Source organism: Aquarana catesbeiana, linkage group LG11, assembly GCF_042186555.1.
Source record: "Aquarana catesbeiana isolate 2022-GZ linkage group LG11, ASM4218655v1, whole genome shotgun sequence".
NCBI lineage: Eukaryota > Metazoa > Chordata > Amphibia > Anura > Ranidae > Aquarana > Aquarana catesbeiana.
In genome coordinates, this window is record NC_133334.1 from 26418331 (window position 1) to 26434576 (window position 16246).

The 16246-nt window shown below is 46.9% G+C and overlaps 1 protein-coding gene across 1 annotated transcript in view; it reads left to right on the forward strand.

Annotated features, from left to right (window-relative positions):
* Positions 1–16246, forward strand: part of LOC141111894 (uncharacterized) — a 101968-nt gene that overhangs the window by 21746 nt on the left and 63976 nt on the right. Inside the window, exons 2-3 of the mRNA XM_073604105.1 lie at positions 1734–2087; positions 15228–15560. Of these exons, the coding sequence (XP_073460206.1) occupies positions 1734–2087; positions 15228–15560 (687 nt within the window). The remainder of the gene's footprint in view (positions 1–1733; positions 2088–15227; positions 15561–16246) is intronic.

Sequence of the window (16246 nt, forward strand, 5' to 3'; positions counted from 1 at the left end):
TCTGGTGGCGGGCTGTACTAGCGGTGGATCACTTAACTCCGAACTCTGCATTGGCTTATCTGTGGACTTGATTTTTCACTCATCACATTATGAACTTTGTTTCAAATATTTGTACTTGTGTTTTATCACTCACACACCCTGTATGGTATGATCTCCCACTAGCCATTATCACTGGCTGTTTTTTATCATTGTAGGTTAACTTTAATGGTTTGACTATTTAACTTTTTGGTCATATATTAGATATATAATTTGCACGTGTTTAACCACATATTTATTCACCTTGCTATTGGTCCAGCGCTGCACTGTTCTTTTTGACACTTTTTTCTATGTGCCCTCGTATTGGGGTTATAGTGCTTAAGCTGCAGGACCTTCTTCACGGTTTTTTCACTCATTATCATTATCATTTTTTTGCTTAGCACTTGGCGCAATTCTTTTTTTCTTTTACTAATGTAAAAAAATTTTTTTTTTTAAATATTTTTTTTAAAGCGCCCCCCATCCCCGCGTGTTCGCGCAACAAAATGGTAAATCAAATTACACATGTGAGGTATCGCCGCGTTCGTCAGAGTGAGAGCAATAATTCCAGTAAAAGACCTCCTCTGTAACTCTAACCTGAAAACCGTTACATTTTTTTTATATGTCGCCTATGGAGATTTTAAGTACCGTAGTTTGTCGCTATTCCACGAGTGTGCGCAATTTCAAAGCATGGAATGTTGGGTATCTGTTTACTCTGCGTAACATCATCTTTCACATTATACAAAAAAAATTGATCTAACTTTACTGTTTTGTTTTTTTCACGAAAGTGTCTTTTTTTCCCAAAAAAATTGCGTTTGAAAGACCACTGCGCAAATGCCGTGTGCCATAAAAAATTTTCAACGATCGCCATTTTTTTCTTTAGGGTCTCTGCTAAAAATATATATAGGAGGCCCGCCTGCTGCCAATACCGATTGGGGATTGGTCAGGGCTCACACACAAGCTGCCTGCCACTCCAGTCCCAGGCCCTGCCCCTCTTCTAGAATATTCTCCCTGGAAGCAGGGAAGGCGCCCCAGAACTAGAGCACAGGAAGTCACACCCACTGCTTCTCTGACCACTCCCAGCCCCCCATATCAAAACAGACAGGCCTAGCTTGCAGCATAGGCCTGCCTAAATTTGCCTGTGCTGAAAATCCTAGTAAAATGACCCTTACTAGCACCTACCTATTGGTAGAGTGTGCTACATTAAAGCGGGAATCCGGCCAGCTAAATTTTTTTTAAAGTCAGCAGGTACAAACACTGTAGCTGCTGACTTTAAATAAGTAGACTTACCTGTCCTGGGTGCACTGCCATCATAAGTAAGGGAAACAGGCAGTGGAGCCTTGCGGCTTCACTGCCAGTCTCCTACTGCGCACGCGGGAGCGGCGCAGCGCTTTGTGAATGGGACGCGATGTGTTGTGGGACACACACAGTTCCCATAACACGCCGCGCCCCATTCCTCAGAAGACAACGCGGGGAGCCGAAGACTGAAGATCACAGCGGTGTAGGGAGAGGCAGATTAGGAAGACTGCCTAGCAACAGCTATTTTACGTAAGTAAAACAATTTTTTTTTTCCTCCGTTTTTTTAGGTATTTTTTTGTGCAATTTTTTTTTTTCAGGGGGGACCTCCACTTTAAGATGTACTGTATGTGTTCTCTCAATGTCAAAGAAAGTTTGTCTGTGGGTATTATTTCAAATAAACATTTGTCTTTTTTTTTTTTAAGTGTTGCAGATCAATGATAAACCGTCACATGTAGAAGCAGCGCTGGGAAAAAATGTGACGCTCCCTTGTATTCTAACTGACAGTGATCAACCGATACTGCACCTCGACCTCCTAACTGCTTCAGTACGCTGGGATATGAGATCAATAGACGGCACTGTGCATACAGTATACCTACTAACAAATCGAGACCATACAGTACATAGAAATAAGTCCAATATAGAGGAGAGTGAATTCATAAGAGGCATCGCCAGTCTCAGTATGGGGGACGTCCTGGAAAGTGATGAAGGGGAGTACACCTGTTCAGTTTACGTGACACCCTATAGACTGACTGCCAAAATCTCTGTACAGGTGTCAGGTAAGTGATATCCATTAACTACGAACCACTATTACTGTAAATGTGTTGGCTTTAGGAATGTGCAGCAATAGTCAGGGAAAAATAAACAAACACATAAATAAAAAAAATGATAAACAAATAAAAAAGTGTGTGTATATATGTGTATATATATATATATATATATATATATATATATATATATATATATATATATATATACACACACACTCACTCACTGGCCACTTTATTAGGTACACCTGTTCAATTTCTTTCACAGCCATTTCTCGGGTTTACAGAGAATGGTCTGAAAAAAGAGAAAATATCCAGTGAGTGGCAGTTGTGTGGAGGAAAATGCCTTGTTGATGTCAGAGGAGAATGGGCAGACTGGTTGGAGATGATAGAACGCGGGGTCTGTCCAGAGTGACACGTCAGAATTCTCCCACTGGTGTGCACCGGCGCAATCCCTTGCGCGTTAGCGCCATTTGGCGCCAAGGGCCCTTTAAAATGCCCCCCCACCCCAAAGCACCTTGTCCCCATGTTGATGAGGACAAGGGCCTCTTCCCGACAACCCTGGCCGTTGGTTGTCGGGGTCTGCGGACAGGGGGCTTAACCGAATCCAGGAGCCCCCTATAGTAAGAGGGGCCCCAGATCCCAGCCCCCCACCCTATGTGAATGAGTATGGGGTACATGGTACCCCTACCCATTCACCTAGGGAAAAAGTGTCAATAATAAAACACACTACACAGGTTTTTAAAATAGTTTATTAAACAGCTCCAGGGGGGTCTTCCTCCGGCTCCGGGGGTCTTCTTCCGGCTTCGGGGGTCCCTCCGGTTCCTCTTCTCCCGGCGTCCGGTTGGTTCTTCTCCGCTCTCTCCGGCCTCTTCTCCCGGTGTTCCAGTTCTCCGGGCTTCTGGGCTTCTTGTCTTCTTCCCTCTTCTCTTCTCCAGATGTTGACATGACGCTCTCTCCGGCTGGACTGCTCTGTGAGGGCTCCGTTGTGACTTATATAGGCGGAGACCCAGCCCCCTTATGATGTCACAGTCCCTGGGCATGCTGGGACTGTGACGTTATAGGGGGCAGGTTCACCGGGTGATGTTGACCACGCCCCCTAAAACGTCACAGTCCCAGCATGCCCAGGGACTGTGACATCATAAGGGGGCGGGGTCTCCGCCTATATAAGTCACAACGGAGAGAGCGTCGTGTCAACATCTGGAGAAGAGAAGAGGGAAGAAGACAAGAAGCCCAGAAGTCCGGACCTCCGCTGGCAAGAGAGCTGCCTGAAGACAGCGGAGGAGCCGGCCGAAGAACTGGAACACCGGGAGAAGAGGCCGGAGAGAGCGGAGAAGAACCAACCGGAAGCCGGGAGAAGAGGAACCGGAGGGACCCCCGAAGCCGGAAGAAGACCCCCGAAGCCGGAGGAAGACCCCCCCCAGGACTGTTTAATAAACTATTTTAAAAACCTGTGTAGTGTGTTTTATTATTGACACTTTTTCGCTAGGTGAATGGGTAGGGGTACCATGTACCCCATGCTCATTCACATAGGGTGGGGGGCCGGGATCTGGGGGCCCTCTTATTATAGGGGGCTCCCGGATTCTGATAAGCCCCCCACCCGCAGACCCCGACAACCAACGGCCAGGGTTGTCGGGAAGAGGTCCTTGTCCTCATCAACATGGGGACAAGGTGCTTTGGGGTGGGGGGGCCCCGGAGGGCGCCCCCTCCCCCAAAGCACCCACCCCCCATGTTGAGGGCATGCGGCCTGGTACGGTTCAGGAGGGGGGCGCTCGCTCGTCCCCACCCCCTTTTCTGACCGGCCGGGCTGCGTGCTCGGATCGGGGTCTGGTATGAATTTTAGGGGGGACTCCATGCCGTTTTTTCGGCGTAGGGGCTTCCCTTTATAATCCATACCAGACCTAAGGGCCTGGTATGCCCCGCGACGGGGCTCGCAAGGTGTCAATCTCGCCGATAAAAGCGGCAAGATTGACTTCCTTTTCTAATCCCGTCGCACCTGAGTCACGTTCAAAATGAATGGACTTGTCCATGTGTGGGCAAGTCCGTTCATTCTGAAAGTCCGCCGTAACTCCGGCGAAAGTCCGTCGGAAAGACGGGCGGACTTAGCCCGCCGGAAAGTCCGTCCGTTTTAAAGTCCGGTGCACCTGGCGGACAAAGTCCGTCAGAAAGTGTGCCGGACCAAGTATGCCAGAAAGTCCGATCGTGTGTACGCGGCATTAGTACCAATTAAGTATCATTTAAACACCACGTCCTACCTGAGTATTGTTGCTGACCATGCCCATCCCTTTATGATTACAGTGTACCCATCTTCTGATGGCTCCTTCCAGCAGGATAATGCACCATGTCACAAAGCTCCAATCATCTCACTGAAGTAGCAGGTAGAATATCGGTAAAATGACGTTGCTGGACAAAGGACTCAATTATGGGAGATTTATTCCACTTTTGGCCAAAAGTGGACCACCTGACCTGGCTAGTGTCCGAATGTCAAGTGTCCAAAATACAGCTCATACAGTGTACATATAATTTCAGCATATTGCGTCACAAGCGAACAGGCGGTACATTTCCGTTATACAAAACATTCTAACCTTTTAAAAATCAACCTAAAATCAACCGACAAGTTCTGCAAAACATGTATTTTTAACTCTATGCAAAACTTTCGTTTCTCTGCAGTATGCTCTTGCGGTTCCTTCATCTGTCTTAAATGATGTCAGCAAGCAAGCTTTTTGCACAGAAAGAGGAATGCAGCAGATTCCTTTGAGGGGAGGGGGAGTGAATATATTCAGTGTCTTTAACCGCAACCTGGGAAGAAGAAGAAGGCTAGTTTAAAACACCTAAGCATTTCTAGAAAAACATTTTCAAAAAATATGGGGATTTGGTCACACCATATTGCTATATGGTGCTAAGCCCACTTACTGCGACAAAGTACCCCATAATCAGTGGGTCCTACACTATCCATGTCACAAGTAGTTTCAACATGAAATACAAGAAATATGATTCTTAGCTGAAATTCTAAATCTGTCTTACTACACACATAACTATGGCCATATAAACTGACCCTCGTTGCCACTTCATCACCACTGGACAATGAGGTCCCTGTACTCCAATGGCCTCCACACTCACCACATCCCATCCAATAGAGCACCTTTGGGATGTGGAGGAACGGGAGATTGGCATCATGGATGTGCAGCCGGCAAATCTGCAGCAACTGCGTGATGCTATCATGTCACTATGGAGCAAAATCTCTGAAGAATGTTTCCAAAACCTTGTTGTATCTATGCCACCAAGAATGAAGGCAAAAGGGGGTCCAACCCGGGACTATCAAGGTGTACCTAATAAAGTGGCGGGTGAATATCTATATATATATGTATGTATGTAAGAAGGCAAATGGTGGCTTCTTGCAGTACAGATCTATTTATAAAATGGGGTAGGGGCATGGCTATGTCGTCTCTCATCTGTGTGTGACGTCATACATGTGTAATTTTGCATCATGACATAAATATACGTAGTGCGTCACACCATCACGTGCATCGTGACGTAAATAACTGTCCCAGCATCAGAATGGCTCTAAGCTGTGTCCTAATGCATAAATCTGCAATTCAATGCAATCCCTGTGAGGACTTGATGCTCTCAAGTGGCCAGAAAGTATATTATTATTATTATACAGGATTTATATAGCGCCAACAGTTTACGCAGCGCTTTACAATATAAAAGGGAGACAATACAGTTATAATACAATAAAATATAAGAGGATTAAGAGGGCCCTGCTCAGAAGAGCTTACAATCTAATAGGGTGGGGCAGGTGGTACAAAAGGTTGTAACTGTGGGGAATGAGCTGATGGAAGTGGTAGGAGATTAGTTGGAGACGTGATAGGCTTTCCTGAAGAGATGAGTTTTCAGGGATCGCCTGAAGGAAGCAAGAGTAGGGGATAGCCGGACAGGTGGAGGTAGCGAGTTCCAGAGGATGGGAGAGGCTCTGGAGAAATCCTGGAGATGAGCATGGGAGGAGGAGATGAGAGAGCTTGAGAGTAGGAGGTCTTGAGAAGAGCGGAGAGGTCGATTTGGGTGATATTTGGAGACAAGATTGGTGATGTTGCTCGGGGCAGAGTTGTGAATGGTTTTGTATGTTGTGGTTAGTATTTTTAATTGAATTCGCTGGGTGATTGGGAGCCAGTGTAGGGATTGGAGGAGAGGTGTGGTGGTCAGTGTAGGGATTGGAGGAGAGGGGTGGTGGTCAGTGTAGGGAATGGAGGAGAGGGTTGGCAGACACTGAGCGGTTGGTAAGGTGGATAAGTCTGGCAGCAGCATTCATGATAGACTGAAGAGGGGAGGAGCCTATGGAGAGACAGGCCAATGAGAAGGGAGTTGCAATAGTCAAGGCGAGAGATAACAAGGGAGTGAATGAGGAGCTTGGTGGTTTCATTTGTTAAAAAGGGGCGAATTTTAGAGATGTTACGGAGGTGAATTCTACAAACTTTTGACAACGATTGGATTTGAGGCTGAAATGACAAGTCAGAGTCTAGGATTACACCGAGTACCCTGGCGTGAGTGGAGGGACTGATAGTTGCATTGTTGATTTTGATGAAAAAGTTATGGAGGGGGGCACGGGCGGGGGAATATTAATAGCTCAGTTTTAGAGAGATTTAGTTTAAGGAAGTGGTGCGATATCCATGCCGATATGTCCGTTAGTAATGAGAGAGGAGACTGAAGGAGTGAGATGAGGAGTAGACAGATAGATTTGGGTGTCATCGGCGTATAAGTGGTACTGGAAGCCGTGGGCGGTTATCAAGTGACCAAGGTTTAGATAGAGAAGAGAAGGGGTCCAAGAACAGAGCCTTGCGGGACCCCCACAGAAAGGGGCAATGGAGAGGAGGAGACAGAGTTGTAGGTGACACTGAAGGAGCGCTGTGATAGACAGGGAGAGAACCAGGATAGAGCAGAATCTCGGAGGCCAGGGGAATGTAGTTTATTGAGAAGGAGCGGGTGGTCAACAGTATCAAAGGCTGCAGAGAGGTCAAGTAGTAGGAGAATGGAGTACTGGCTGTTGGTTTTGGCAGTTAGTAAATCGTTAGTGAGTTTTAGTAAGGCAGTTTCCGTAGATGCTGTGAGCGAAAACCAGACTGTAAAGGGTCAAGGAGGTTATTTTCACTGAGGTAGGAGCTAAGACGGTTGTAGACTAAGCGTTCTAGAAGTTTAGAGGTGAATGGGAGCAATGAGATGGGTCTTAAGTTGTTCAGGTTGGTGGGGTCCAGTGAGGGCTTTTTAAGTATGGGAGTGATCTACGCATGTTTTAGAGGGGAGGGGAAGATGCCACTAGAGAGGAAGAGATTGAAGATGTGAGTGAGGGAGCATAGGATAGAAGAAGAGGGTGACCGTAGTAGTTGTGAGGGAACAGGATCCAAGGGACAATTGGTTAAGTGGGCATTTGAAAAAAGTTTTGTAACCTCTTCAGTAGTAGCCAATTCAAAAGAGGAGAGTCTTGAATGTGCTGTTAGGCAAGGTATGTTGGGTGGGGAAGACGTACGCACAGTGGAGATGTCCTCACAAATTGCATCGATCTTGTCTTTGAAGTGATTGGCAATCTCTTGGGCAGTGAGTGAGTTAGTGGGTAGAGGGGGTGGAGGACGAAGCAGAGAATTAAAGGTTGAGAAGAGCCGACGGGGACTGGATGACAAGGAATTAAAAAGAGAGACAAAGTAGGCTTGTTTGGCAGCATGGAGGCATGAATTGTATTTTAGAAGGGCAGATTTATATAGGGTGAAGTCTTGCAGGCATTTGGTTTTACGCCACAGTCGTTCAAGAACACGGCAATGTCTCTTGAGATTTCTAGTGTTGTCAGTTTGCCAGCGTTGTAACGGTCGGGGCCTGATTCTGCGTGTGGTTAGAGGAGCAAGTGCATCTAGTGATGATTAGAGTGAACTGTTGTAGACAGAGGTGGCCAGGTCAGGACAGGACAGGGGAGAGATTATGTCATATATGTGGTCAGTAGCAGAATAGAGAAGAGAAGGGTTAAAGTGGCAAAGGTTTCTGTAGTGGGATGCCCTTTTGTCCAGATTCTGGTGCAGGTCCCTTTAACTTAACTCCCCACAATCCTCTGAGCGCCTGGATATAAAAGTCAGCTCCACCCAGCTTCTTGTGCTCAGAGAGATCCTGCCTGATGGGACAGCAGTTACTGGGCAAGTGAGCTGTTCCCAGGTGCTGGGTCCTCCCCTGTTAAGTCTGGTGTGCAGGCCACCAGCAGTGAGCACAAGAGCACGCACTATCTTTCCAAGCCCCAGTCACTGGAGAGGACTCTGTTACAGTCCATTGGTGGAAGCTGTCCTTGAAGTGAGTTGGCCCTATCTCCAGCCACCAGAACCCCCTGACCAAAGCAAGTAGAAAGCAGTGCCAGCGTGAAGTTTGTGTCAGCAGGAGGTCCACTTAGCTCACAGTCTGTGGAATGAACGATTACTATTTTGGAACACGTGAGATTCTTAAGTTTTCATTTCTATCTGTAGATTGGACTCAGAACACGCAGCTGCCACCTTGTGGACATTAGTTGAAAGGCAGTGAAATTGTTATATCCTCTTCCTTTACGGTTCATATTAATGTTCTGTACTGTATACCCAGTTTTGCACGATTTCCGGTACAATTTATGTTGAAGTTCACTGTTAAGTAAAGTAGAGATTGCATATCACCACTGGTCTGATTATTTGGCTGTGACCGTTACACTACACTTGCCGTCACAAACAGGATACAGCCATGTCAGACAGTGATGAGGAGAACAGCACAAGGGCAGAGCCAGTCCACAGCGGCACTGAGGGAGTTAAACAGTCTGCCATAGCTTCCCTACTGCTGGCAGGATTGCTACCACAACAGCTGCCTAAGTATACAGGACCGGATCAGGACTTAGATGATTGGATTAGGAGGTTGCAAGGCTTGATCCGGTCTTATGGGGTCCCACCTGCACAGCAGGCAGACCTGGCCACTAATGCCCTTGAAGGGGAAGCAAGGAAGTTGATCCTACACCTTCCAGCAGAGGACCAGGACTCCCTAGACAAGATAATCAGCCGCTTTGAAGCAGTGTACACCCAGACGGTTGCATTAGGGGATCTTAGAGCACGCTTTATCAGTAGAAGGCAAAGAGTGGGAGAATCCATTCCGCAGTATGCCCTGGAACTGCAGGATATAGCAGCCGAGATCCACCGCAAGGAGAGGAGGCGAGCAGGACTTGCTGGCTGGAGTGATACAGATGGGTGGCTGAAGGATCAGTTTGTGGATGGGCTTCTGTCTGACAAAGTCAGGGAAAAGTTACAAGAGAAGGACAGAAGTAACCCAAACTTAAAATTCCACGAAATTCTGCAAGCAGCTATCCTATATTCAGAACCCAGACGTGCCAGTACGGATGTCCTCATGGCCAGCACAGGTGATAAACCATGTAAACCGCCACAAACTGGACACACAGCTCCACGAGAGGTGGCCATCCACAAGCTGACAGAAGGAATGGCCCAGCTCCAGACAGAACTTCCCACGCTGAGACGTGAGCGAGACAATCCAAGGGGGCCAAGGGAACACACCCCTTCATGGAGAAACCGATCACCGTCCCGCAGACGACCAAGACGGGAGAGGTCACCCTCTCCATGTTGGGGCTGTCGACAAAAGGGACATCGCTTGAGGGACTGTCCTGATCGAATACCGAGGGAGCCATTAAACTCAGACGGTGATGTTGGAACAGACGATCTAACAAGGCGTAATTGAAGACAGCAAGAGCCCATGGGCAGCTCCCGTTGTATTAGTGCGGAAAAAGGATGGCACCCTCTGCTTCTGTGTAGATTATAGACGGTTGAATGCTGTCACTACAAGAGACGCCTATCCCCTGCCACGGATTGAAGAGTCCCTAACAGCTCTAGGGAAAGCAAAGTTCTTTTCCACGCTTGATCTCGCCAGTGGGTATTGGCAGATCCCTGTGGCCAAAGCCGATCGACCAAAAACTGCTTTCATCACCCCTATGGGACTATGGCAGTTCAAGAGAATGCCTTTCGGACTGAACAATGCACCTGCTACCTTCCAGAGGACAATGGAGCATTGTCTTGGGGATATGAACCTGGATAGCATCTTGATTTATCTTGATGATATCGTGGTGTTCTCTGCCACCTTCGAGGAACACCTCGCCCACCTCGATGCTGTTCTAGCCAGGCTACATCAGTATGGGCTGAAGCTTAAGCCTAAAAAATGCCACCTGTTCAAAAATGAGATTGAATATTTGGGACATATCATTTCAAAACAGGGTGTGCTCCCCAACCCAGAGAAAATCAAGGTAATACAAGAATGGAAGGCACCATCAACCGTGACTGAGGTTAGAGCCTTCCTAGGGTTAGCGGGGCACTATCGACGCTTCATCAAGCACTACGCCCATCATGCTGCTCCAATCCAGAAGTTACTACATGGAGTAGACCAGAAAGGAGGTCACAAGAGGGTAGAATGGGGACTGGAACAGCAAGAGGCATTTGACTTCTTAAAGCAACGGTTGGTGTCAGCCCCTGTATTGGCCTTTGCTGATTTCTCCCTTCCCTTTCGGTTACAAACTGATGCCAGTAACCAGGGCCTGGAGGCCGTGCTCTCACAAATGCAAGATGGTAAGGAACGGGTTATTGCTTATGCCAGCCACAGCCTTCACCCAACCGAGAAAAACCCTGCAAACTACAGCTCCTTCAAGTTGGAACTGTTAGCGCTGGTGTGGGCCGTCACAGAACGTTTCACCGAGTATCTCACAGGGTCTAAGTTCGAAGTCTGGACGGACAATAACCCCTTAGTACATCTCCAGACATCCAAACTTGGCGCTCTGGAACAAAGATGGGCAGCACGTCTGGCAAAGTTTGGCTTTTCTCTGCATTACCACCCAGGAAAGGGGAACCACGTGGCTGATGCCCTATCACGGTACCCTTCAGCCCAACCACAGCGAGATGCAGATGAAGAGGCCAAAGATGAAGAAATCCCACCCTTAATGGGGGCTAGACCTAAGAGTAGACCACAGGTGGACCTCATCCAGGTATTGGAAGATTGTAACTGGGCAGAAATGCAGAAGGATGACCCTGTGATTGCCCCAGTCATAGAGGCAATGCAGTTACGGCGCTGGCCCAGTAGAATTGAAAGACCACAACTGCTACCAGAAACACAAAAACTGCTGAACGAATGGTCACGCCTCCTCTTGAGAAATGGCATATTGTATCGCAGAATAATGTTCCCCCATGACTCTTCGGTAACCTGGCAAGTCGTACTGTCCCGGGCCAGAGCTCGACTAGTGGCAGAAAGGATCCATGTGGAAGGAGGACATTGGGGTGTCCACAAGACATTTGCCTGGTTCAAAAGACAAGCCATGTGTGGGGCTGTTCCAGTTGATTGATCAGACATGTTGGCAATGTGCGGTATGCTCCGTGACCAAGGGGGCTGAGGTCCAGGTGTCTCCCATGACTTGGAACACGTCTGCCCCATTAGAAGTATTGACAGTTGACTTCCTCACCCTCGACATGTCGGAAGATGGACATCGCCATGTCCTTGTCATGGTGGACCATTTTACCAAGTTTGCAGTAGCTGTACCAACTCGTGACCAGACTGCAAAGACTGCAGCTCAAGCAGTGTGGAAGCACTTCTGTCTCCCTTATGGTTGCCCTCAGAAGATACATTCAGATCAAGGGCCGTGCTTTGAAAGTGAGTTCTTCCACCAGTGGTGTCGCTCTTTAGGTTTCAAGAAGACACATAGGACCCCATATCACCCACAGGGTAACGGAGCCTGCGAGAGGTTTAACCGTACCCTGATACAACTGTTGAGAGGGCTGGCCCGTGAGAAACGAACCAGATGGACCCATTACTTGGCCGAAATGGTTTGGAAGTATAATCATACTGTGCACTCAGCGACAGCTCGGTCTCCTTACCACGTGATGTTTGGCCGTACTCTTGGGGGACCCACAGATCTATGGGGTGCTGTCCCCACTGAAGATCTGGAGTATACTCCAGCAACCTGGATTCGAGAGTGGAGGCGACGCCTGTCAGAAGTCCAACAGTTTGTAAAGGAGCGAACTTGGGTGGAACAAGAAGAGTCAGGAACGGAGGTCTATGACCTGAAGCCGGGAGACAGGGTCTTGATCAGGCGCAAAGGTGCACATCAGCAGGGCAAACTACAAACTCCATGGGAGGAAGTGCCCGGAGTGCTGCTACAGAAACCAATTCCAGGAGTGCCAGTCTATTACGTCCAGAAGGAAAATACACAAAATAGGCCAAGGAGGCTACACTCCGCTCCTCAAACCTATTAGAAATTACGTAGAGGTGCCTGAAAGCTCATCTAGAGAGCCGGAGGAACAGGTTTCCAAGCCACCCGTAGCAGTCCCAGCAGAGAATCAGTGGTGGTTACTCCCTGTCCCTTCACTGTTGCCTCCAAATCTCCAAGGAGAGATTACAGATACAGACAATGCCAGGCAGCCCAATGATTGCCCAGCTCGGATTCCTACTCCTGCTGTGGAGCCCTCTGACCCACTGTCCACTGAAAATGAAGATGTACCTTTGCCTGCTCCTGAAGAGGAGCCTGAACCTCAACCCCTGAGATGCTCTCAGAGACACAACCTTGGGAAACCACCTGAACGTTTTGCACAGGAGGACTTTGTCTGGTCGGTAAACTTGTCTGGAATCGCAAGTTCAAGCGGGGTGGAGTGTAGTGGGCTGCCCTTTTGTCCAGATTCTGGTGCAGGTCCCTTTAACTCAACTCCCCACAATCCAGCTTCCTGTGCTCAGAGAGATCCTGCCTGATGGGACAGCAGTGACTGGGCAAGTGAGCTGTTCCCAGGTTCTGGGTCCTCCCCTGTTAAGTCTGGTGTGCGGACAACCAGCAGTGAGCACAAGAGCACGCAGTATCTTTCCAAGCCTCCGTCACTGGAGAGGACTCTGTTACAGTCCATTGGTGGAAGCAGTCCATGAAGTGAGTTGGCCCTATCTCCAGCCACCAGAACCCCCTGACCAAAGCAAGTAGAAAGCAGTGCCAGCGTGAAGTTTGTGTCAGCAGGAGGTCCACTCAGCTCAGTCTGTGGAATGAACGATTACTATTTTGGAACACGTGAGATTCTTAAGTTTTCATTTCTATCTGTAGATTGGACTCAGAACACGCTGCTGCCACCTTGTGGACATTAGTTGAAAGGCAGTGAAATTGTTATATCCTCTTCCTTTACGGTTCATATTAATGTTCTTTACTGTATACCCAGTTTCGCACGATTTCCGGTACAATTTATGTTGAAGTTCACTGTTAAGTAAAGTAGAGATTGCATATCACCACTGGTCTGATTATTTGGCTGTGACCGTTACACTACATTTCTACAAGTAATTGTTTGCTGCTTGGAGGGATGGATGGTTGGAGGCAAGGATACAGTGAAAGTAATGAGGTTGTGATAAGAAAGAGGAAAGGGGGTGTTGCTGAGGTTGCCAGGGTTGCAGAGATGGGAGAATACAAGGTCAAGGGTATTACCATTGGAGTGAGTGGAAGTATGTGTTCATTGGGTTAGGTCAAAAGATGAGGTTATGTCAAGAAGTTTAGCTGTAGTTGGGCTGTTAACATTGACAGGAATGTTGAAGTCACCAAGAATGATAGTGGGTATTTCAGAGGAGAGAAAGTAGGGTAGCCAGGCAGCAAAGTCATCAAGAAAGCGCGATACCGGCCCAGGAGACCGATAAATTGCTGCAATCCTCAGCAAAATGGGAGAAAACAGATGAATACAGTGCATTACAGAACTAGTAAGGCCTTAGTTACAATGTAAAGTGTAATGGGTATAGGTTAGACGGGAATTGACAGTAGCAGCAACTGCCATTACATCTCTACCCCCTGATTTCCCTTTGAATACAGTGCATCTCGAAAGAAGAGAGGGATAGAGAGAGAGGGACAGGAAGGACTTGGAAGGTACTTTGTGGGGATAGAAGGAAGCCAACTCCACCTCCTTTCTGTCTGTTGGGTCTGGGGGAGTGAGTCCAATGGAGACCACCATGGGAGAGGGCAGCAGAAGAAGCTGAGTCCAAATTTTGAAGCCAGGTTACGGTTATGGCGAGTATGTTAAGGCCATGAGAGATGAAGAGGTCATGTACAGATGTTAGCTTGTTACAGATGGAGTGGGCGTTCCAAAGGGCACATGAGATTGGTGGGCTGCTTTGAGGAAGCAGGGGGGATAGAAATTAAACTGAGTGGATTGCGGTGGTTCCCAGAGGAGGAGGGGTATTGGATATGTGGCTTGCAGTTGGAAAATGGCGGACCAGGATTAGGAGAAATGTCACCTGAGACTAGGAGAAGGAGGAGAGCAAGAAAGGCGAGATGGGAGTGGGATGTGCATGAGCGCACGTGTCTAGTGGCCCTGGTGTTTATGTCAGCATGTGGATGCAGCAAATGCAGGAGATGATGGGTGCCATATTACATCCTCCTACCTCTCTATAATAGGTCAAAATCACAGGTATAGGTATAATAGGTCAAAATCACACTGCAAGCCATATTTACCAAAAAACCTTCCTAATATACAAACATATGTGTTCCAAACTATATTTCTGCTACATAGGGGGCCTTGCTGCAGCTTCTTTTTTTTTTTTTTTTGTAAATTCTTTATTTATCAGGGTATATCTTGCTGCAGCTTCTAATGCATGCTGTTAGAATCTCACAGTGTGCAGTGAAATCAGAGTAAGCCATTTCAGCTCAGGAGAGGAAGCGGTACAACTATGCAAGACTGAAGGGAAGTCCAGAGGTCAGATTTAGTAAATGGCAAAGGAAAGACACAATTGAGGGAGGGGGAAAGAAGTGCTGCTCGCCCCTGATATGAAAGCAAAAATAGGAAAAGGATTTCCCCAGGAAACGCGTCAGTTTAATTTTTTCGATATTGACAATATTCACACGATGTTGTTATGAAAATATGTCTGTATAATGCGTGTCTGATTTCACTAGACTTGTAAACACTCTATATCAGAGCTCATTTTTTAACCTTGGTGTTCTATTTTGGTACAATAAAACATTATCCTTTTATACAACATTGGTCTAATATCTTAAACCCCGCTGCCTAAAAAACCCCACCTGGGAAAATCCTTTTCCTATTTTAGATTTAGTAAATTTCCATGTTTATGGAAAGCAAATCAATAATTATTCATGTTCTGTTATTGCAGCTAGACCAACTTTTACTCTAACATCCTATGAACTTTCTGTTGAACCCGACCATGAGAGATCTGTTGTGTGTGAAGTCAACAGGTTTTACCCCAAATCTATTACGATAAGATGGTTTAAGTCCAGAAAAAGTTCCAATGACAGAAGAGCTCTGGATAAAGAGACCTGCAATAGTGTGCCAGCTGAGAACAGCGATGGGACCTTCAATGCCACCAGCCTCATCGTTGTAAAACCCTCCAGCACAGAAGAAGATGGAGACATATATTCCTGCATTGTGAGCCACAGATCCTTCAGCAATAGTGATGAGGAGTTGAATTTTACTCTGACGGTTAAAGGTAATTAGAAGAGAATTAGACCTGTAGTTCAGCTTTAACTGACACCGTATACAGATTGAAGCTCATCCCTTTGATCTGCAGATGAATGAAACATATTAAATACAAAACGAACAATGTTACTTTGTACCTCTCTATCTCATTTAACAATGTTTATAAACACTGTGTAAGGCGGTCCATTTGTCTACAGCTGCAGTTACAGCTTCTTTATTTACACTGCAACTTCCGGCTGTCATTTTTGTGGGGAAGGAGGGGGGAGCAGCAAGTCTGAAGAACGAGGCATACTATTACTATGCTCTGTATACTTTGATAACTTTTTTTGGGTGTGTGTATGTCATGCACGGTGTCCTTAACCACTTAAGGACCAAGCCTCTTTTTGAGATTTGTTGTTTACAAGTTAAAAACATTTTTTTTGCTAGAAAATTACTTAGAACCCCCAAGCATTATACATTTTTTTTCTAACACCCTAGAGAATAAAATGGCGGTCGTTGCAATATTTTCTGTCACACCGTATTTGCGCAGCGGTCTTACAAACGCACTTTTTTTGGAAAACACACACTTTTTTGTAATTAAAAAATAAGACAACAGTAAAGTTAGCCCAGTGGGGTTAGTGGGGTTTTTTTTTTATTGTGAAAGATGATGTTACGCCGAGTAAATTGATACCCAACATGTCACACTCGTGGAATGGC